The sequence below is a fragment of the Bombina bombina genome, chromosome 3 (genome assembly GCF_027579735.1).
Source record: "Bombina bombina isolate aBomBom1 chromosome 3, aBomBom1.pri, whole genome shotgun sequence".
NCBI lineage: Eukaryota > Metazoa > Chordata > Amphibia > Anura > Bombinatoridae > Bombina > Bombina bombina.
The window spans coordinates 298,925,820-298,950,108 of NC_069501.1; the positions used below are offsets into that span (position 1 = coordinate 298,925,820).

Here is a 24,289-nt window from a genome sequence, read left to right on the forward strand (position 1 = left end):
CTTCTACACAATGTAAGAATGCCTGTCTTTTTATGTGGTCTGAAGACAATTGAGACCTGTGGAACCTCCCCCTTGGGGGAAGCCCCTTGAATTCCAGAAGATAACCTTGGGAGACTATTTCTAGTGCCCAAGGATCCAGAACATCTCTTGCCCAAGCCTGAGCGAAGAGAGAGAGTCTGCCCCCCACCAGATCCGGTCCCGGATCGGGGGCCAACATTTCATGCTGTCTTGGTAGCAGTGGCAGGTTTCTTGGCCTGCTTTCCCTTGTTCCAGCCTTGCATTGGTCTCCAGGCTGGCTTGGCTTGAGAAGTATTACCCTCTTGTTTAGAGGACGTAGCACTTGGGGCTGGTCCGTTTCTACGAAAGGGACGAAAATTAGGTTTATTTTTGGCCTTGAAAGACCTATCCTGAGGAAGGGCGTGGCCCTTACCCCCAGTGATATCAGAGATAATCTCTTTCAAGTCAGGGCCAAACAGCGTTTTCCCCTTGAAAGGAATGTTAAGTAGTTTGTTCTTGGAAGACGCATCCGCTGACCAAGATTTCAACCAAAGAGCTCTGCGCGCCACAATAGCAAACCCAGAATTTTTCGCCGCTAACCTAGCCAATTGCAAAGTGGCGTCTAGGGTGAAAGAATTAGCCAATTTGAGAGCACGGATTCTGTCCATAATCTCCTCATAAGGAGGAGAATCACTATCGATCGCCTTAACTAGTTCATCGAACCAGAAACACGCGGCTGTAGTGACAGGGACAATGCATGAAATTGGTTGTAGAAGGTAACCTTGCTGAACAAACATCTTTTTAAGCAAACCTTCTAATTTTTTATCCATAGGATCTTTGAAAGCACAACTATCTTCTATGGGTATAGTGGTGCGTTTGTTTAAAGTAGAAACCGCTCCCTCGACCTTGGGGACTGTCTGCCATAAGTCCTTTCTGGGGTCGACCATAGGAAACAATTTTTTAAATATGGGGGGAGGGACGAAAGGTATACCGGGCCTTTCCCATTCTTTATTTACAATGTCCGCCACCCGCTTGGGTATAGGAAAAGCTTCTGGGAGCCCCGGGACCTCTAGGAACTTGTCCATTTTACATAGTTTCTCTGGGATGATCAAATTCTCACAATCATCCAGAGTGGATAATACCTCCTTAAGCAGAGCGCGGAGATGTTCCAACTTAAATTTAAATGTAATCACATAGGGTTCAGCTTGTTGAGAAATTTTCCCTGAATCTGAAATTTCTCCCTCAGACAAAACCTCCCTGGCCCCCTCAGACTGGTGTAGGGGCATTTCAGAACCATTATCATCAGCGTCCTCATGCTCTTCAGTATCTAAAACAGAGCAGTCGCGCTTACGCTGATAAGTGGGCATTTTGGCTAAAATGTTTTTGATAGAATTATCCATTACAGCCGTTAATTGTTGCATAGTAAGGAGTATTGGCGCGCTAGATGTACTAGGGGCCTCCTGAGTGGGCAAGACTCGTGTAGACGAAGGAGGAAATGATGCAGTACCATGCTTACTCCCCTCACTTGAGGAATCATCTTGGGCATCATTTTCAGTGTCACATAAATCACATTTATTTAAATGAGAAGGAACCCTGGCTTCCCCACATTCAGAACACAGTCTATCTGGTAGTTCAGACATGTTAAACAGGCATAAACTTGATAACAAAGTACAAAAAACGTTTTAAAATAAAACCGTTACTGTCACTTTAAATTTTAAACTGAACACACTTTATTACTGCAATTGCGAAAAAGTATGAAGGAATTGTTCAAAATTCACCAAAATTTCACCACAGTGTCTTAAAGCCTTAAAAGTATTGCACACCAATTTTGGAAGCTTTAACCCTTAAAATAACGGAACCGGAGCCGTTTTTAACTTTAACCCCTTTACAGTCCCTGGTATCTGCTTTGCTGAGACCCAACCAAGCCCAAAGGGGAATACGATACCAAATGATGCCTTCAGAAAGTCTTTTCTATGTATCAGAGCTCCTCACACATGCGACTGCATGTCATGCCTCTCAAAAACAAGTGCGCAATACCGGCGCGAAAATGAGGCTCTGCCTATGATTAGGGAAAGCCCCTAAAGAATAAGGTGTCTAAAACAGTGCCTGCCGATATTATTTTACCAAAATACCCAGATTAAATGATTCCTCAAGGCTAAATATGTGTAATATATGAATCGATTTAGCCCAGAAAAAGTCTACAGTCTTAATAAGCCCTTGTGAAGCCCTTATTTACTTTCAGAATAAACATGGCTTACCGGATCCCATAGGGAAAATGACAGCTTCCAGCATTACATCGTCTTGTTAGAATGTGTCATACCTCAAGCAGCAAAAGACTGCTCACTGTTCCCCCAACTGAAGTTAATTCCTCTCAACAGTCCTGTGTGGAACAGCCATGGATTTTAGTAACGGTTGCTAAAATCATTTTCCTCTTACAAACAGAAATCTTCATCTCTTTTCTGTTTCAGAGTAAATAGTACATACCAGCACTATTTTAAAATAACAAACTCTTGATTGAATAATAAAAACTACAGTTAAACACTAAAAAACTCTAAGCCATCTCCGTGGAGATGTTGCCTGTACAACGGCAAAGAGAATGACTGGGGTAGGCGGAGCCTAGGAGGGATCATGTGACCAGCTTTGCTGGGCTCTTTGCCATTTCCTGTTGGGGAAGAGAATATCCCACAAGTAAGGATGACGCCGTGGACCGGACACACCTATGTTGGAGAAAAAATACATACTGTACATACTGGGAGAATGTCTGCCAGCACCTAAAATGTTGGTGACCAGTAGGGGGTGAGGGAGGGAAGAAAGCTGTTTGGTAGGGATCAGGAGGTACACTACCCAATTAACCTCTTCACTGCTGGGAATAATAGAAGTGGTGTGGTGCACAGTTGCAATTAGCAGCATTCTAATTACCACAAACCAATGAACAAATGGGATCCCAGATAAGCTTTTACAATCATGTGTGTGTCATTACTGCACAAGCGGTATGTAAATAATTTCAGTGAGAAACCCAAAGTTTGTGAAAAAGTTAATAATCTCTTTTTTTTTTCTCTCTATATGATCGCATTTGGTGATGAAATGGTGTCATGAAATATACCAAAATGTATATATATATATAGGTTTTGACAGGTAAATTAAAAAAGGCTCTATTTCTATTTTAATGGAGTGATAGCAAAAATGCTAAAATAATCTCCAGTATTTTGGGCAATTTCTTCTCTGGAAAGCCCTAGGGTCTACAACGTCTGACAGGTAAATCCATGTGGTCTCTAATTGAAGTAATATCGTACTGTTTTCTCCTCCCCTCCTTAGAGGGGGGGGGCATGGTCTAGGACCATAATCCTCAAGCTGGGCACATTATGCTTGTGTGTCAAAAAGTGACATGCCACAGGCTGATCAGATGAGCCATTTTAAAGGCCTCTCTAATTGCATACATGTGGTTTGCCATTCTTTCCCTGAATGTGGTGGTGGTTTTCCCCACATATAAAAGGGAACATGCACAAGAGAGAATGTAGACCATGTATGTACTTGTAGAAGGCAACCTATGGTGGATTTTGAACCTCTTGTTGCAATGGGGATGCTGGAAAGTTGTACCCACCAACATACTGTTGCACATACCACACTCTCCACATTTGTAACAACTATGGCGAGATTATCTCAGCCTGTATCTTTCTGGTAACAGTGGATTGGATCTGTTTCAACAAGCAAATCAGGAATATTGCTAGATAAACCATCCTAGGTGGTCTAGACTTCAAGCAAAAGTTCATATCTGTATGTAAAATGTCCCAAAATGTTTGTATTGCCTCATTCATTTGTATGTGAAATAATGTGAAGGTGGTAACAAAGTTCAGCATGAAATGGTCCTCACATGTATCTTCTTTCTTAGATAAAAAGATAATATCCTGAGTGCAACCCTCCAGGTTCCTCATATCAAAATCTATATCCACTCTCTTTTATCCACATGCTAATAACTTATTACACACAGGGCCAGATTTCCAACCCAGGTGTCTGTAGGCACCAAAATCTGAAGTGCCGCCCCCCCTCACCGCTGTGCCGACCACCTTAACTAAGATAGCCTAGGCAATAAAAAATTAAAAAAAGAACATGGTGGCCATCTTTGTTAAAGGGGCAGTCTACACCTTAGTCATCATAAAGTATTTCCTCAGATTAAGCTGTAAATAGCCTCCTGTACCCTTTTCTATATCATGCAGCAGGAGCAGTAAAACAAGTTATTTTAAAATGAATATTGTTTCTGGCCAGTTTGAAATGGCTGCTAAGATCAGCCCACTGATGACATCACAATCTGGCTGCATCTAGGCACTCTGCTGAATAGCATTGACAGTCTGTTGAATTCAACTAGTGAGCCTTTTGTGATTGGATGTCATATGCAGCACAGATCATGATGTCATCAGTGGGCTGAGCTTGGAAGCCATTTCAAAGTGGCCATAAACAATATTTATTTTAAAATAACTTTTTTTGCCATTCCTGCTGCATGATATAGAAAATGTGCAGGAGGCTGTTTGCAGCTTAATCTAAGGTAAGACTTTAAAGGGACATGAAACCCATATTTTAACTTTATGATTTAGAAAGAGTATACAATTTTAAACTTTCTAATTTACTTTTATTACCTAATATGCTTCATTCTCTCGATATCCTTTGCTGAAAAGCATATCTAGATAGGCTCAGTAGGTGCTGAATGGTGGCTGCACATAGATGCCTCATGTGATTGGCTCACCCATGTGCATTGCTATTTCTTCAACAAAGGATATCTGAAGAATAAAGCTAATTAGATAGCGCTGCGGAATCTGTTGGCGCTCTTCAAATAACCGATAATAATAATAATATTAATAATAATAGATAACAGAAGTAAATTGGAAAGTTGTTTAAAATTGAATCCTCTATCTAAATCATGAAAAGAAAATTTTTGGGTTTAATGTCCCTTTAAGATTACTAAGGTGTAGACTGTGCCTTTAAAGCTGCCCCAAGTGTTGCACATGCGCTGGGGAAGCAGGATGCTGCAAATGCACTTGCCTACTCTGCCTTATTATAAATTTGGCCCTGATTACACATCCCATCAAGTTGCTGTATCATAATATCTGGTTGTGCATGAGTTAAAGGGATACTAAACCCAATTTTTTTTATTTAACGATTCAGACAGAGCATGCAATTTTAAGAACCTTTCTAATTTACTCCTATTATCAACATTTATTCATTCTCTTGCTATCTTTATTTGAAAAGCAGACATTTTAAGCTTAGAAGCCGGCCCATTTTTTATTCAGCACCTGGGTAGCGCTTGCTGATTGGTGGCTAAATGTATGTGGCTTATAAATGCCTCTTATGATTGGCTTACTTATGAGTTCAGCTAGCTCCCAGTATTGCATTGCTGCTCCTTCAAGAAAGGATACCAAGAGAATGAAGCAAAATTAATAACATAAGAAATTGGAAAGTTGTTAAGAATGTATGCTCTATCTGAATCATGAAAAACAAAATTGTGAGTTTCCTGTCCCTTTAAAAAAACAGAAATGGCAGGATATTCAGGGGGTGCGATAAAATGTTGTTTTCACTTGTGTAGTCAAAAATCCCAGCACCAGCCCAGACTCTATACAACAGCAGCATTTATCACAAAATTTGAATAGTGCTGAGATGTACAGGCATAGTGAGCCGTGGGAATATAGAAATAGCTTAAATGTGTAGAAAAAGAAGGAAGCCTTGGATCCGGAAATTTTGAAAGTAAAAAGTCCACTTTATTTCTTCAACGTATGTTAAAATAACAACACAAGCCAGGTAGGAAGTAGGATTAACAGATCCTACGCGTTTCTGCAGATGTCTTTAATCACAATTTACACACACTAAAAAACAGAATTTATGCTTACCTGATAAATTACTTTCTCCAACGGTGTGTCCGGTCCACGGCGTCATCCTTACTTGTGGGATATTCTCTTCCCCAACAGGAAATGGCAAAGAGTCCCAGCAAAGCTGGCCATATAGTCCCTCCTAGGCTCCGCCCACCCCAGTCATTCGACCGACGGACAGGAGGAAATATATATAGGAGAAACCATATGGTACCGTGGTGACTGTAGTTAGAGAAAATAATTAATCAGACCTGATTAAAAAACCAGGGCGGGCCGTGGACCGGACACACCATTGGAGAAAGTAATTTATCAGGTAAGCATAAATTCTGTTTTCTCCAACATTGGTGTGTCCGGTCCACGGCGTCATCCTTACTTGTGGGAACCAATACCAAAGCTTTAGGACACGGATGAAGGGAGGGAGCAAATCAGGTTACCTAAACGGAAGGCACCACAGCTTGCAAAACCTTTCTCCCAAAAATAGCCTCCGAAGAAGCAAAAGTATCAAATTTGTAAAATTTAGCAAAAGTGTGCAGTGAAGACCAAGTCGCTGCCTTACATATCTGGTCTTGAAGGCCCATGTGGAAGCCACAGCTCTAGTGGAGTGAGCTGTAATTCTTTCAGGAGGCTGCCGTCCGGCAGTCTCGTAAGCCAATCGGATAATGCTTTTAAGCCAAAAGGAAAGAGAGGTAGAAGTCGCTTTTTGACCTCTCCTTTTACCAGAATAAACGACGAACAAGGAGGATGTTTGTCTGAAATCTTTAGTAGCCTCTAAATAGAACTTTAGAGCACGGACAACGTCCAAATTGTGTAACAAACGTTCCTTCTTTGAAACTGGATTCGGACACAAAGAAGGTACAACTATCTCCTGGTTAATATTTTTGTTAGAAACAACTTTAGGAAGAAAACCAGGCTTAGTACGCAAAACCACCTTATCTGCATGGAACACCAGATAGGGCGGAGAACACTGCAGAGCAGATAACTCTGAAACTCTTCTAGCAGAAGAAATTGCAACCAAAAACAAAACTTTCCAAGATAGTAACTTAATATCTATGGAATGTAAAGGTTCAAACGGAACCCCTTGAAGAACTGAAAGAACTAGATTTAGACTCCAGGGAGGAGTCAAAGGTCTGTAAACAGGCTTAATCTGAACCAAAGCCTGAACAAATGCTTGAACATCTGGCACAGCTGCCAGTCTTTTGTGTAGTAAGACAGATAAAGCAGAGATCTGTCCCTTTAGAGAACTTGCAGATAATCCTTTCTCCAAACCTTCTTGCAGAAAGGAGAGAATCTTAGGAATTTTTATCTTATTCCATGGAAATCCTTTGGATTCACACCAACAGATATATTTTTTCCATATCTTATGGTAAATTTTTCTAGTTACAGGTTTTCTGGCCTGAACCAGAGTATCTATAACAGAATCTGAAAACCCACGCTTTGATAAAATCAAGCGTTCAATCTCCAAGCCGTCAGTTGGAGGGAGACCAGATTTGGATGTTCGAATGGACCCTGAACAAGAAGGTCCTGTCTCAAAGGTAGCTTCCATGGTGGAGCCGATGACATATTCACCAGGTCTGCATACCAAGTCCTGCGTGGCCACGCAGGAGCTATCAAGATCACCGAGGCCCTCTCCTGATTGATCCTGGCTACTAGCCTGGGAATGAGAGGAAACAGTGGGAATACATAAGCTAGGTTGAAGGTCCAAGGTGCTACTAGTGCATCTACTAGAGTCGCCTTGGGATCCCTGGATCTGGACCCGTAGCAAGGGACCTTGAAGTTCTGACGAGACGCCATCAGATCCATGTCTGGAATGCCCCATAATTGAGTTATTTGGGCAAAGATTTCCGGATGGAGTTCCCACTCCCCCGGATGGAATGTCTGACGACTCAGAAAATCCGCTTCCCAATTTTCCACTCCTGGGATGTGGATCGCAGACAAGTGGCAGGAGTGATCCTCCGCCCATTGAATTATTTTGGTCACTTCTTTCATCGCCAGGGAACTCTTTGTTCCCCCCTGATGATTGATATATGCAACAGTCGTCATGTTGTCTGATTGAAACCTTATGAATTTGGCCTTTGCTAGTTGAGGCCAAGCTCTGAGAGCATTGAATATCGCTCTCAGTTCCAGAATGTTTATCGGGAGAAGAGACTCTTCCCGAGACCATAGTCCCTGAGCTTTCAGGGATTCCCAGACCGCGCCCCAGCCCACCAGACTGGCGTCGGTCGTGACAATGACCCACTCTGGTCTGCGGAAGCTCATTCCCTGGGATAGATTGTCCAGGGTCAGCCACCAACGGAGTGAATCTCTGGTCTTTTGATCTACTTGAATCATTGGAGACAAGTCTGTATAATCCCCATTCCACTGTTTGAGCATGCACAGTTGTAATGGTCTTAGATGAATTCGTGCAAAAGGGACTATGTCCATTGTTGCAACCATCAATCCTACTACTTCCATGCACTGCGCTATGGAAGGACGAGGAACAGAATGAAGCATTTGACAAGAGCTTAGAAGTTTTGATTTTCTGACTTCTGTCAGAAAAATCCTCATTTCTAAGGAATCTATTATTGTTCCCAAGAAGGGAACTCTTGTTGACGGGGACAGAGAACTTTTTCTTTTTTTTTTTTCTTTGTTCACCTTCCATCCGTGAGATCTGAGAAAGGCTAGAACGATCTCCGTATGAGCCTTTGCTTTTTACAGAGACGACGCTTGTATTAGAATGTCGTCCAAGTAAGGTACTACTGCAATGCCCCTTGGTCTTAGAACCGCTAGAAGGGACCTTTGTGAAAATCCTTGGAGCAGTGGCCAACCCGAATGGGAGGGCCACAAACTGGTAATGCTTGTCCAGAAAAGCGAACCTTAGGAACTGATGATGTTCCTTGTGGATAGGAATGTGTAGATATGCATCCTTTAGATCCACGGTAGTCATAAATTGACTTTCCTGGATGGTGGGTAGAATCGTTCGAATAGTTTCCATTTTGAACGATGGTACCCTGAGAAATTTGTTTAGGATCTTCAAATCCAAAATTGGTCTGAACGTTCCCTCCTTTTTGGGAACTACGAACAGATTGGAATAAAATCCCATTCCTTGTTCCTTTATTGGAACTGGGTGTATCACTCCCATTTTTAACAGGTCTTCTACACAATGTAAGAATGCCTGTCTCTTTATTTGGTTTGAGGATAAGTGAGACCTGTGGAACCTTCCCCTTGGGGGTAGTTCCTTGAATTCCAGGAGATAACCTTGAGAAACTATTTCTAGCGCCCAAGGATCCTGAACATCTCTTGCCCAAGCCTGAGCAAAGAGAGAGAGTCTGCCCCCCACTCGATCCGGTCCCGGATCGGGGGCTACTCCTTCATGCTGTTTTGTTAGCAGTGGCAGGCTTCTTGGCCTGCTTACCCTTGTTCCAGCCTTGCATTGGTTTCCAGGCTGGTTTGGGTTGTGAGGTATTACCCTCTTGCTTAGAGGATGCAGAATTAGAGGCTGGTCCGTTTCTGCGAAAAGGACGAAAATTAGGCTTATTTTTAGCCTTAAAAGACCTATCCTGTGGAAGAGCGTGGCCCTTTCCCCCAGTGATGTCTGAAATAATCTCTTTCAATTCTGGTCCAAATAAAGTTTTACCCTTGAAAGGGATGTTAAGCAATTTTGTCTTGGATGACACATCCGCTGACCAAGACTTTAGCCAAAGCGCTCTGCGCGCCACGATAGCAAACCCTGAATTTTTCGCCGCTAGTCTAGCTAATTGCAAAGCGGCATCTAAAATAAAAGAGTTAGCCAATTTAAGTGCGTTAACTCTGTCCATAACCTCCTCATATGGAGTTTCTCTACTGAGCGACTTTTCTAGTTCCTCGAACCAGAACCACGCTGCCGTAGTGACAGGAACAATGCATGAAATTGGTTGTAGAAGGTAGCCTTGCTGTACAAAAATCTTTTTAAGCAAACCTTCTAATTTTTTATCCATAGGATCTTTGAAAGCACAACTATCTTCAATAGGAATAGTAGTGCGTTTGTTTAGAGTAGAAACTGCCCCCTCGACCTTGGGGACTGTCTGCCATAAGTCCTTTCTGGGGTCGACCATAGGAAATAATTTCTTAAATATAGGGGGGGGGGAACAAAAGGTATGCCGGGCTTTTCCCACTCCTTATTTACTATGTCCGCCACCCGCTTGGGTATAGGAAAAGCGTCGGGGGGCACCGGAACCTCTAGGAACTTGTCCATCTTGCATAATTTCTCTGGAATGACCAAGTTGTCACAATCATCCAGAGTAGATAACACCTCCTTAAGCAGTGCGCGGAGATGTTCTAATTTAAATTTAAATGTCACAACATCAGGTTCAGCTTGATGAGAAATTTTTCCTGAATCTGAGATTTCTCCATCAGACAAAACCTCCCTCATTGCCCCTTCAGATTGGTGTGAGGGTATGACAGAACAATTATCATCAGCGCCCTCTTGCTCTTCAGTGTTTAAAACAGAGCAATCGCGCTTTCTCTGATAAGTAGGCATTTTGGATAAAAGATTTGCTATGGAGTTATCCATTACAGCCGTTAATTGTTGCATGGTAATAAGTATTGGCGCACTAGATGTACTAGGGGCCTCCTGCGTGGGCAAAACTGGTGTAGACACAGTAGGAGATGATGTAGTATTATGTTTACTCCCCTCATCTGAGGAATCATCTTGGGCAATATCATTATCTGTGGCAGTACTGTCCTTACTTTGTTTGGACGCTATGGCACAATTATAACAAAAATTTAAATGGGGAGACACATTGGCTTTCATACATATAGAACATAGCTTATCTGAAGGTACAGACATGTTAAACAGGCTTAAACTTGTCAACAAAGCACAAAAAACGTTTTAAAATAAAACCGTTACTGTCTCTTTAAATTTCAAACAGAAAACACTTTATTACTGAATATGTGAAAAAGTATGAAGGAATTGTTCAAAAATTACCAAAATTTCACCACAGTGTCTTAAAGCATTAAGAGTATTGCACACCAAATTTCAGAGCTTTAACCCTTAAAATAACGGAACCGGAGCCGTTTTAAAATTTAACCCCTATACAGTCCCAGCTATAGTCTTTGCTGAGACCCAACCAAGCCCAGAGGGGAATACGATACCAAATGACGCCTTCTAGAAGCTTTTTTAGTGATTCTTAGATCCTCACACATGCATCTGCATGCCCTGCTCTCCAAAAACAACTGCGCAGTAATGGCGCGAAAATGAGGCTCAGTCTATAACTAGAAAGGCCCCCTGACTGAAAAAGGTGTCCAACACAGTGCCTGCCATTTTATAAACAGTCCCCAAGATTATAAATGCCAATTGATAGCCTAAATCTGAATAATATGCCCAAATAAAGCAATCGATTTAGCCCATAAAAATGTCTACCAGTTTTTTAGCCCTTATTAAGCCCTTTATTCTGTATGTTTGACTAAGAAAATGGCTTACCGGTCCCCATGAGGGGAAATGACAGCCTTCCAGCATTACACAGTCTTGTTAGAAATATGGCTAGTCATACCTTAAGCAGAAAAGTCTGCTAACTGTTTCCCCCAACTGAAGTTACTTCATCTCAACAGTCCTATGTGGAAACAGCAATCAATTTTAGTTACTGTCTGCTAAAATCATCTTCCTCTTACAAACAGAAATCTTCATCCTTTTCTGTTTCAGAGTAAATAGTACATACCAGCACTATTTTAAAATAACAAACACTTGATAGAAGAATAAAAACTACATTAAAACACCAAAAAACTCTTAACCATCTCCGTGGAGATGTTGCCTGTGCAACGGCAAAGAGAATGACTGGGGTGGGCGGAGCCTAGGAGGGACTATATGGCCAGCTTTGCTGGGACTCTTTGCCATTTCCTGTTGGGGAAGAGAATATCCCACAAGTAAGGATGACGCCGTGGACCGGACACACCAATGTTGGAGAAAACAATTTAAAAAAGCGTCATGTTTATTAAATATAGAAAAATATATTTTTATATAAAGTTAATGTTGGCTACAGGAAATTTAGGTACAAAGAGAAACTTGCACATTCGGCTCATTAGGTTAAATGCAGTAAAACACCTGTAAAGTTACAAAAATTATATAAATATAATCTCTCATGCTTCTTACCTCTAAAACGTCAGTAACCAGCGCTCCAGCACCAGTGTAATAAAAGGGATACAGAAGAGCAGGGAGTGGAAATAATATTAAGATGCCTACAACCCCGAGAATGAAATTATGCCATACACCTGCAACATAATGAAAGCTTTAATTTGTGAAGACATAAAGATAATTTGAATGTAACAAAAACACCACATATTAAAGGACCATTCTAGGGAAAAATGACATTTCCTAATCAGTTAGAGCATGTTGTTTTAACACAAGTGATGTTACAGAACTGCTCAGAAGAACTGTTCCACGGATTCTGAATCTGTGGCTCATAGAGTTGCAGGGTCACTAGTGTTAAAATGAATTTAACAAATTGAAAGGGACAGTCTACTCTAGAATTGTTATTGTTTAAAAAAATAAGAATCCCTTTATTACCCATTCCCCAGTTTTGCATAACCAACACAGTTATATTAATATACTTTTTACCTCTGTGACTACCTTGTATCTAAGCCCTTGCAGACTGCCCCCTTATTTCAGTTTTTTCGACAGACTTTGCATTTTAGCCAATCAGTGCCCTCTCATAAGTAACTCTACTTGTGTGAGCACACTGTTATCTATATGGCACACATGAACTAATGCCATCTAGCTGTGAAAAACTCAAATGAGATAAAAGGCGGCCTTCAAAGGCTTAGAAATTAGCATATGAGCCTACCAAGGTTTAACTTTCAACTAAGAATACCAAGAGAACAAAGCAAATTTGATGATAAAAGTGAATTGGAAAGCTGTTTAAAATTGCATGCCCTATCTGAATCATGAAAGTTTAATTTTGACTAGACTGTCCTTTTAAGTAAAGTACTAACAATCAAAGTTAAATAATTCAACCCACTCATGGACCCAGTAATGTTACATGTCATCACAGATAATAATATAACAGTATTTACATTATATATTAGCTACTAGAAACTTGTGATTTTTCACGCATAATCGAAATAATATTCTGTAGTATTAAAATTAAAAAGAAAACAAGACAAACATGCAAAGTAACTAAATGGACATTCTAATGCACAATTGCATTCTCTAATTTGTTAGAGTATGTCTTTTTTTTTTTTTTTTTTGGGGGGGTTGAAAGGGGCGTGCCGCTGCTCCGGTTTATAGTAAATCTTTTTTTACACAAACGGTAATATCCTCTGAGGAAGAAGGTGATAATTCACAATACCTTCGAAACGCATCAGAAACTAACACATTTGTTAACATCTTCTTGAACTTTGAGACCCCTTGGGCGGAATACGATAGGACGTTTTATTGACAGCCTATATTATATGTTATTGAGGTTTACTATGTGAGCATGTGTGTATGTATATATATGTATATATATGTATATATATATATATATATATATATATATATATATATATATATATATATATATATATATATATATATATATATATATATATATACACACACATACACACACATATATATATATAGTGACAAAGCCCTTGCAGGAATAGTCACATCAGCACGAAATATAGTGGTTTAGGCTGTTTTATTTTTATCAGCAGTCTTAAACATGGGATCTACTTCCCCTTTAAAACAAACATAAAACAAACAAAATCCTACTCCTTTTTAGGAGACTAACTATACATGCAATATTTCCTTACTAGCCAGTACTGGGCAGCTAAGCTGATCCCAGTTAACAAAACAAATCAAAATAAGCAGAATAGAACAAAGTTTGCTCACCAGTCTCTTGTTTCCACCAGCTATAAATTCAGACATGCAGCAAGGTCTCAAATCCTCCCTCTCTAGAGTAGCCTGCACAATGAGACACTGATTCCCTCTACAGAACTGCTTATAAAGGATCCAAATGATTTAACCAGAATCAGCTGTGGTGAGCTACTAACAAATTAACACTTTGTTAGACGGGAAAAAGTTACCTTTCCAATCTCCTGCTAACACACACTCCTTCCCTCACCCTGTCACACATCCCCCTCCCCAGGGCAACACCAGTGTGTGAAGCAACTGCTGCAAGAAGCCCATGCACACGAGACAGTGCATCAGCATTACCATGGAGCAAACCAGCTCTGTGCTTCCCTACAAAAGTAAATGGTTGCAAGGACAAAAACCATCTAGTGACTCGTGAGTTTCTATCTCTGTTGGTGTGCATCCATTTTAACAGAGCATGAACAGTGACAAGAGTGAAGCGCCTTCCCAGTAAATAATACTTTAGAGTCTCCATAGCCCACTTAATAGCTAAGCACTCTTTTTCTATAACAGCATAGCGCTGTTCTCGAGGCAACAATTTTCTGCTTAGATATAGCACTGGATGCTCTTCCTCGCCTATGTACTGTGACAGTACAGCACCCAAACCAACCTCAGAGGCATCTGTCTGTAAGAAAAACTCTTTATCAAAGTCAGGTGCCACGAGGACGGGTTGCTCACACAATGTTGAATGAAGGTCCATAAAGGCCTCCTCTGCCTCTCTGTCCCACCTTACTGTGTCTGGACTTCTGGCTTTAATTAGGTTTGTGAGAGGAGCAGCTCTGGTCGCAAAATGGGGTATGAACCTGCGGTAGTAGCCTTCAATTCCCAAGAAGGCTCTAACCCGCTTCTTCCTAAGAGGCCTGGGCCAATTCTGTATAGCTCCTATCTTGTTCAATTGGGGTTTCACTAACCCCCTTCCCACTACATAACCTAAATACTTAGCCTCTGCCAATCCAAGAAAACAATTGGAGGGGTTGGCAGTTAATCTAGCTTTCCTAAGGGTGTCTACCACTGCCTCTACTTTCTGCAAATGAGTGTCCCAGTCTGTGCTATGGATTATGACATCATCCAAGTACGCAGCGGCATAGTGCGCATGGGGTTTTAATAATTTATCCATGAGCCTCTGAAAAGTGGCTGGAGCTCCATGGAGACCAAAGGGCATCATCACCTTATATTGAAATAACCCATCTGGGGTTATGAAGGCAGTTTTCTCTCGGGCATGCTTAGTGAGGGGGTATCTGCCAATACCCTTTTGTTTAATCCAATGTAGAAAGAAATCTGGCCTTAGCTAGCCTCTCTACCAGTTCATCAACCCGTGGCATTGGGTAGGCATCAAACTTTGACACTTCATTTAATTTCCTAAAATCATTACAAAATCGGATAGAACCATCCGGTTTAAGTACCAAAACAATTGGGCTAGACCAATTGCTATGTGATTCTTCTATCACATCTAATTCAAGCATTTTCCTAACCTCTGCTAGTACAGCCATCCTGTATGGTTTTAATTTAAGTGTTACTCCAGGCTCAGTAACAATATCATGGACAATTTCTTGTGTTCTGCCTGGCATAGGCGAGAAAACATCCTTATTCCTCTCCACCATTTCCTTAACTTCCTTTACTTGTTCAGGTGTTAGCTCTGGTGAAATAGTCACTACTTGTTCTGAGACTGGAGGCTCAGCCCCGGTATTATCTAACTGGGCTAGTAATGTTTCTCTATTCCTCCATGGCTTAAGAAGATTTATGTGGAATATTTGCTCTTTCCTACGTCGGTTAGGCTGACTAACTTTATAATTCACAGGGCTTACCTTTTCTATAATTTCATAAGGTCCCTGCCAATGAGCCAAAAGCTTACTCTCAGCTGTAGGAACCAAAACCATTACCCTGTCACCCTGTTTAAATTCCCTTACAGTAGCACTCTTATTATAATAAAATCTTTGAGTATCCTGAGCTTTTTCCATATATTGGCGAACCAGGGGGAAAACATGAGCCATTCGCCCCTGCATTTTCTCTATATGCTGCACCACATTAGTACCTGGTACTCCCTGTTCCTCCCAAGTTTCCTTTAGTATGTCCAACATACCTCTCGAATGTCGACCATACAAAAGTTCAAAAGGAGAAAAAACAGTTGAGCTCTGGGGAATTTCACGGACTGCAAACAATAAGTAAGGAAGCAGTTTATCCCAATCATTCCCATCTCTACTAACAACTTTCCTTAACATCCCCTTAAGTGTGCGGTTAAACCTCTCTACTAGCCCATCTGTCTGTGGGTGATATACCGAGGTTTTCAAAGCCTGTATTTTAAATAACTGGCACAACTCTTTTATGAGACGGGAAACGAAAGGAGTACCTTGGTCAGTTAAAATCTCCATTGGGATCCCAACCCGTGAAAATACTTGTACCAATTATTTTGCTACATTTTTAGCATTAGCCTTACGTAGTGGAATGGCCTCAGGGTATCGAGTTGCATAATCCACAATAACAAGAACGTATTGGTGACCACAAGCTGATTTCTCTAATGGGCCTACCAAGTCCATCCCAATCCTATCAAATGGTACATCAATAATTGGGAGGGGTATAAGTGGAGCACTTAACTTGGGTTTTGAGGATGACAGTTGGCATTCTGGGCAGGAAGCATAATATCTCTTTATTTCTTCGTAAACCCCTGGCCAATAGAACCTCCTCAGGACCCTTTCCTGAGTTTTCTCTACCCCCAGATGTCCACCCAAAAGGTGTGAATGTGCAAAATCTAACACCTTCCTAGTATGAGAGGAAGTCACAACTAGTTGTTCTATCTCTTGACCTTGCTCTGATATTACTCGGTACAGAAGGTCATTTTTAACCATAAAATACGGGTATACACTTTTTGTTTGACCTTCTACATGTGCTCCATTAACCTCTACTACCCTGCTCCTTGCATGGTGTAGCAAGGGTTCATTAGCTTGTTCTCGCCCAAAGCTACTGCTAATAATGTCTAGTTCACAGGGAACATTTTCAGTAATTTCACTTCCCTAATCTACTTCTGATTCTGTGCACTGAGTGGCCACGCCTTTATTACTACGTTTTCCCTGCTCATTTAACAAAACTTCATTAAGGGCTTTGTTAAATCTGTATTTACTCTTCCTGCGCTCTTTTCTAGATTTACCCCTTTTGGGACTGGATGCATACAAATCAGGGTGAATAAAAGGGAAAACTTCATGTAGACTCATATCCCCTGCTTCAACCTCTGACTCTCCTTGTTTAGCAATAAGTTTAGACTGTATTAGGGTGTGAAACTCTGGAAAAAATTTTTCCTATAACCAAGGGATAGGGCAGCCTAGGTACCACTACAGCAGTTATTTGTATTAATTTCCCAAGTATAGAGACACTTCTAACAGCAGTAGGATAAGTAACAGTACACCCATGAATACACAGTACCCCTATTGTCTTATTTTTTTGCAACTGTGATTGTTCCACTAAATCTCCTGACACTAGAGTTAAGGCACTGCCAGAGTCCACCAAAACCTCTGTGTCTCTTTTATTAAAGCATACTGACACCCGGAAGGTGTGTATGTTTTCTCCCATGCCTGCTAGGCAAATAAGTCCACAAAAGTCTGATGGTTCTTCTCCTAGGGCACATTGCATTGGTTCTGGTAGGTTTGGGCATCCTGCCCTGACATGTCCTTTGGCACCACATTCAAAGCAGGTTAAAGGGTTCCTCCCCAAACGATCCACTCTTTGCAAAGTGAGGTTTATCTGATAGCGATCGGCTGGTTCAGCTTCAGCCTCATCCTTTTTATTTCCTGGCCTCTGGGTCCTAAAAGTCTTTTGTTGTCTCAGAAATTCTGAAACAAGTTTAGATGGCATAGGACAGGCTTTCTCAAGGTCCCTGGCAGCAAGGTATCTTTCCACTTGAGCTACCATAGAATCATATGTAGTGGGGTTTCCTTGTCCTACCCACTCACGGAGGCCACGGGGCAATTCTCGCAAAATTCTGTCAAGTACTAGCATTTTAACAATTTGTGCAGGACTTTGAGCCTCTGGTCTAAGCCATTTTTGTGCCAGATGTATTAAGTCAAACATCTGAGACCTGGGAGCTTTCCCCATGTTGAAATGCCAGTTATAGAAACGCATGGCTCTCACTCTACATGTTACACCCATTCTGGCAAGAATTTCAGCTTTTAACCGTGTATAGTCTCTAGCAGCTTCTTCTTCCAAGTCATAATAAGCCTTTTGGGCTTCACCGAGGAGTAAAGGAGCAATTATTCCTGCCCATTGGTCTTGTGGTCAGGCTTCCTGTATAGCTGTGCGTTCAAATGCCACCAAATATGCCTCCACATCATCCTTTGAGGTCATTTTCTGTAAGCAGCTGCTTGCCCGTATCCTATTCACACCTTCTGCTTGCGTAGGTGCTCCCTGAGCAGTAATACGCTGCACAACATCATAAAGCATGGCATGATCCTGTTTTTGGGCCTCAGCCAGGGCCCAATTTGTAAAGTCTGTTACACTCTTGCTGAGCTGCAACTGATGCTGCAGCCTGACGATTAGTCTCTTGTTGTATAGATGCAGCCTGCAACAGGGCCTGTAAAACATCCTCCATATTTATGTGGGTCTGTACCTTTAAGGCTTCCAGAATAGTAAAGCAGGCACTAACAATCCCTCTTCTGACACCACTGTGACAAAGCCCTTGCAGGAATAGTCACTTCAGCACGAAATATAGTGGTTTAGGCTGTTTTATTTTTATCAGCAGTCTTAAACATGGGGTGTACTTCCCCTTTAAAACAAACATAAAACAAACAAATGCCTACTCCTTTTTAGGAGACTAACTATACATGCAATATTTCCTTTCTAGCCAGTACTGGGCAGCTAAGCTGATCCCAGTTAACAAAACAAATCAAAATAAGCAGAATAGAACAAAGTTTGCTCACCAGTCTCTTGTTTCTACCAGCTATAAATTCAGACATGCAGCAAGATCTCAAATCCTCCCTATCTGGAGTAGCCTGCAGAATGAGACACCGATTCCCTCTACAGAACTGCTTATAAAGGATCCAAATGATTTAACCAGAATCAGTTGTGGTGAGCTACTAACAAATTAACACTTTGTTAGAGGGGAAAAAGTGACATTTCCAATCTCCTGCTAACATACACTCCTCTCACCCTGTCACAATATATATATATATATATATATATATATATATATGTTACAGTTAAAGTGCAGAAATCAGTTAATGTGCACATTACCTAGCTAATCTGCAGATTAACTTGGGTGATCAGTTAAAGTGCAGAAAAATAGTTTCGTTTCTCACATTACCTAGGTAATCTGCACATTACCTACTAGGCACTAGTTAAAGTGCAAAAAAAACAGAATTTATGCTTACCTGATAAATTACTTTCTCTTACAGGTGCATTCAGTCCACAGATTCATCCTTACTTGTGGGATATTCTCAATCCCTACAGGAAGCGGCAAAGAGAGCACACAGCAAAGCTGTCCATATAGCTCCCCTCAGGCTCCGCCCCCCCCAGTCATTCGACCGACGGTTAGGAGAAAAAGGAGAACCATAGGGTGCAGTGGTGACTGTAGTTATTGAAAATTAAATTTGAACCTGACTTAAATATCAGGGCGGGCCGTGGACTGAATACACCTGTAAGAGAAAGTAATTTATCAGGTAAGCATAAATTCTGTTTTCTCTTACTTGGTGTATTCAGTCCACGGATTCATCCTTACTTGTGGGATACCAATACCAAAGCAATAGGACACCGATGAAGGGAGGGAGGGAACAAGACAGGTAACCTAAACGGAAGGCACCACTGCTTGCAAAACCTTTCTCCCAAAAATAGCTTCCGAAGAAGCAAAAGTATCGAATTTGTAAAATTTGGCGAATGTATGCAGTGAAGACCAAGTCGCTGCCTTACAAATCTGTTCAACAGAAGCCTCATTCTTGAAAGCCCATGTGGAAGCCACAGCTCTGGTGGCATGAGCTGTAATTCGTTCAGGAGGATGCTTACCAGCAGTCTCATAAGCCAATCGGATGATGCTTTTCAGCCATAATGAAAGAGAGGTAGCAGTCGCTTTCTGACCTCTCCTCTTACCAGAATACACAACAAACGAGGATGATGTTTGTCTGAAATCTTTAGTTGCTTTTAAATAGAACTTTAAAGCACGAACCACATCAAGATTGTGCAACAGTCGTTCCGTCTTAGAAACTGGATTAGGGCACAGAGAAGGAACAATGATTTCCTGGTTAATATTCTTATTAGAAACCACCTTTGGAAGGAAACCAGGTTTAGTACGCAAAACAACCTTATCTGCATGGAACACCAGATAGGGTGAATCACACTGTAAAGCAGATAGTTCTGAAACTCTACAAGCAGAAGAAATAGCTACTAAAAACAAAACTTTCCAAGATAATAACTTGATATCTATGGAATGCAAAGGTTCAAACGGAACCCCTTGAAGAACTGAAAGAACTAAATTTAGACTCCATGGAGAAGCCACAGGTCTGTAGACAGGCTTGATTCTAACTAAGGCCTGTGCAAACGCCTGAACGTCTGGTACAGCTGCCAGACGCTTGCGTAACAGAACAGACAGAGCAGATATCTGTCCCTTTAAGGAACTAGCTGACAGACCTTTCTCCAAACCTTCTTGGAGAAAGGACAATATCCTTGGAATCCTAACTTTACTCCACACCCTTGGATTCACACCAACAAAGATATTTCCACCATATCTTATGGTAAATTTTCCTGGTGACAGGCTTTCTGGCCTGTATCAGAGTATCTATAACTGATTCAGAGAACCCCCGCTTAGCTAGGATTAAGCGTTCAATCTCCAAGCAGTCAGTTGCAGAGAAACTAGATTTGGATGCTTGAAAGGACCTTGGATTAGAAGATCCTGTCTCGATGGCAGTTTCCATGGTGGGACCGATGACATGCCCACTAGGTCTGCATACCAAGTCCTGCGTGGCCACGCAGGCGCTATCAGAATTACCGAAGCCTTCTCCTGTTTGATTCTGGCTATTAGCCGAGGGAGAAGAGGAAACAGTGGATAGACATAAGCTAGACTGAATGACCAAGGCGCTATCAATGCATCTATCAATGCCGCCTTGGGATCCCTGGATCTGGATCCGTAAAGGGGAAGTTTGGTGTTCTGACGGGACGCCATCAGATCCAACTCTGGAATGCCCCAAAGCTGAGTTAGCTGAGCAAAAACCTCCGGGTGGAGTTCCCACTCCCCCGGATGGAAAGTCTGACGACTTAGAAAATCTGCCTCCCAGTTGTCTACTCCTGGGATGTGAATTGCAGATAGATGGCAGGAGTGATCCTCCGCCCATTTGATAATCTTGGATAGTTCCTTCATCACTAGGGAATTCTTTGTTCCCCCCTGATGATTGATGTATGCTACAGTCGTGATGTTGTCCGACTGAAATCTGATGAATTTGGCCTCTGCTAGTTAAGGCCACGCCTGGAGCGTATTGAATATCGCTCTCAGCTCCAAAATGTTTATCGGGAGAAGAGATTCTTCCCGAGACCATAGTCCCTGAGCCTTCAGGGAGTTCCAGACCGCACCCCAGCCTACCAGACTGGCATCGGTCGTGACAATGATCCACTCCGGTCTGAGGAAACTCATTCCCTGAGACAGGTGATCTTGAGACAACCATCAGAGAAGAGAGTCTCTGGTTTTTTGGTCCATCTGAATTTGAGGAGATAAATCTGCGTAATCTCCATTCCACTGTTTGAGCATGCACAGTTGCAGTGGTCTGAGATGGATTCGGGCGAAAGGGACTACCTCCATTGCCACAACCATTAAACCAATTACTTCCATGCACTGAGCCACGGAAGGCCGAGGAATGGAATGAAGAACTCGGCAAGTATTCAACAGTTTTGACTTCCTGACCTCTGTCAGAAAGATTTTCATTTCTACCGAGTCTATTAATGTTCCCAGAAAGGGAACCCTTGTGAGCGGGGACAGAGAACTCTTTTCTACGTTCACCTTCCACCCGTGAGACCTTAGAAAGGCCAGAACGATGTCCGTATGAGCCTTGGCTCTGTGAAAGGACGACGCCTGTATTATAATGTCGTCTAGGTAAGGTGCTACTGCAATGCCCCGCCGTCTTAGTACCGCCAGAAGGGACCCTAGCACCTTTGTGAAAATTCTGGGAGCGGTGGCCAACCTGAAAGGAAGGGCCACAAACTGGTAATGTTTGTCCAGAAAGGCGAACCTTAGGAACTGATGGTGATCTTTGTGGATAGGTATATGTAGGTACGCATCCTGTAGATCCACGGTAGTCATATATTGACCTTCCTGGATCATCTGCAAGATTGTCCGAATGGTTTCCATCTTGAAAGACGGAACTCTGAGGAATTTGTTTAGAATTTTTAGATCCAGGATTGGCCTGAAAGTTCCTTCCTTTTTGGGAACTACGAACAGGTTTGAGTAAAAGCCCAGTCCTTGTTCTGCAATTGGAACTGGGTGTATCACTCCCGTTTTTAGTAGATCTTCTACACAGCGTAAGAACGCCTGTTTCTTTGTTTGGTCTGAAGACAAAACGAGAAATGTGGAACCTTCCCCTTGGGGGAGAGTCCTTGAATTCTAGAAGATACCCCTGAGCAACTATTTCTAATGCCCAGGGATCCAGAACATCTCTTGCCCAAGACTGAGCAAAGAGAGAAAGTCTGCCCCCTACCAGATCCGATCCCGGATCGGGGGCTATCCCTTCATGCTGTTTTGGTAGCAGGAGCAGGCTTCTTGGCCTGTTTACCCTTATTCCAGCCCTGCAAGGGTTTCCAGGTTGCTTTGGGCTGGGAAGCGTTATCTTGCTTTGCGGCAGCAGAGATTGCAGCAGGTCCGCTCCTGAAGTTGCGAAAGGAGTGAAAATTAGCCTTGTTTTTGCCTTAAACGGCCTATCTTGTGGAAGGGCATGGCCCTTGCCTCCAGTGATATCTGAAATAATTTCTTTCAGCTCTGGGCCGAAAAGGGTTTTCCCCTTGAAGGGAATATTTAACAGTTTTGTTTTGGACGACACATCCGCCAACCACGATTTGAGGCAAATCGCTCTTCACGCCATGATGGCAAAACCTGAGTTTTTCGCCGCTAGTTTAGCTAATTGGAAAGCGGCATCAGTGATAAAAGAATTAGCCAGCTTTAAAGCGTGAATTCTATCCATGACCTCATCGTATGAAGTCTCCCTCTGGAGCGACTCCTCCAGGGCCTCGAACCAAAAAGCCACTGCAGTAGTTACCGGGATAATGCAGGCAATTGGTTGAAGCATAAAACCTTGCTGTTTAGCTAATCTGGAGCGACTCCTCCAGGGCCTCGAACCAAAAAGCCGCTGCAGTAGTTACCGGGATAATGCAGGCAATTGGTTGAAGCATAAAACCTTGCTGTTTAGCTAATTGGAAAGCGGCATCAGTGATAAAAGAATTAGCCAGCTTTAAAGCTTGAATTCTATCCATGACCTCATCGTATGAAGTCTCCCTCTGGAGCGACTACTCCAGGGCCTCGAACCAAAAAGCCGCTGCAGTAGTTACCGGGACAATGCAGGCAATTGGTTGAAGCATAAAACCTTGCTGAACAAAAATTTTCTTCAGCAATCCTTCCAATTTTTTATCCATAGAATCTTTGAAAGCACAACTGTCCTCTATTGGTATAGTTGTACGCTTAGCTAGTGTTGAAACAGCCCCCTCTACCTTAGGGACCGTCTGCCACGAGTCCCGCCTAGGGTCGTTTATGGGGAACATTTTCTTAAAGATAGGTGGGGGAACAAAGGGTACCCCTGGTCTCTCCCACTCCTTAGTCACAATATCCGCCACCCTCTTTGGGATCGGAAATGCCTCAGTGTATACCGGGACCTCTAAATATCTGTCCATTTTACACAATTTTTCAGGGACCACCATGGGGTCACAATCATCCAGCGTAGCTAAAACCTCCTTAAGCAGGACGAGGAGGTGTTCCAGCTTGAATTTAAACGCTAAGGAATCTGACTCTGCCTGCTGAGAAACTTTTCCTGTGTTAGAAATTTCTCCCTCAGACAGCCCTTCCCTCACTGCTACCTCTGAGTTTTGTGAGGGTACTACGGATAAATTATCCAAAGCTTCAGATTGCTCATCCTCTGTATTTAAAACTGAGCTATCGCGCTTTCTTGGAAAAACTGGCAGTTTGGATAAAAATGCTGCAAGGGAATTATCCATTACTGCTGCTAATTGCTGTAAAGTAATAGGGGCCAATGCGCTAGAGGTACTAGGCATCGCTTGCGCGGGCGTAACTGTAGACACGTGGGGGGAGGAAGAAGGACTATCCTCATTACCCTCCGTTAAGGAATCATCTTGGGCAGCATTTTTAATTGTCACTGGATGATCTTTAAAATGCTTAGATGTTTTTGCACACTTTAAACATAAATGCAATGGGGGTACTGCCATGGCTTTTGAACATAAAGAACAAGGTCTATCTGAAGGCTCAGACATGTTTGACAGACTCAGACAACAATAAAATATTGAAAAAAAAAAATACTTTTTGAAAAAACGTTACTGTCTCTTTAAATAATAAAAAGGCACACACTTTTCTACCAAATCATCAAAAAACATCCGATCGTAATGAAATTTTCACCACATGATCCTAATG

General features: G+C 42.1%; 1 protein-coding gene across 1 annotated transcript in view; it reads right to left on the reverse strand.

Moving 5' to 3' along the window:
- The window catches only part of MBTPS2 (membrane bound transcription factor peptidase, site 2), a 274,634-nt gene that overhangs the window by 103,954 nt on the left and 146,391 nt on the right, over positions 1-24,289 (reverse strand). The window contains exon 6 of the mRNA XM_053706375.1: positions 11,956-12,074. Coding sequence (XP_053562350.1) covers positions 11,956-12,074 — 119 coding nt within the window. The remainder of the gene's footprint in view (positions 1-11,955; positions 12,075-24,289) is intronic.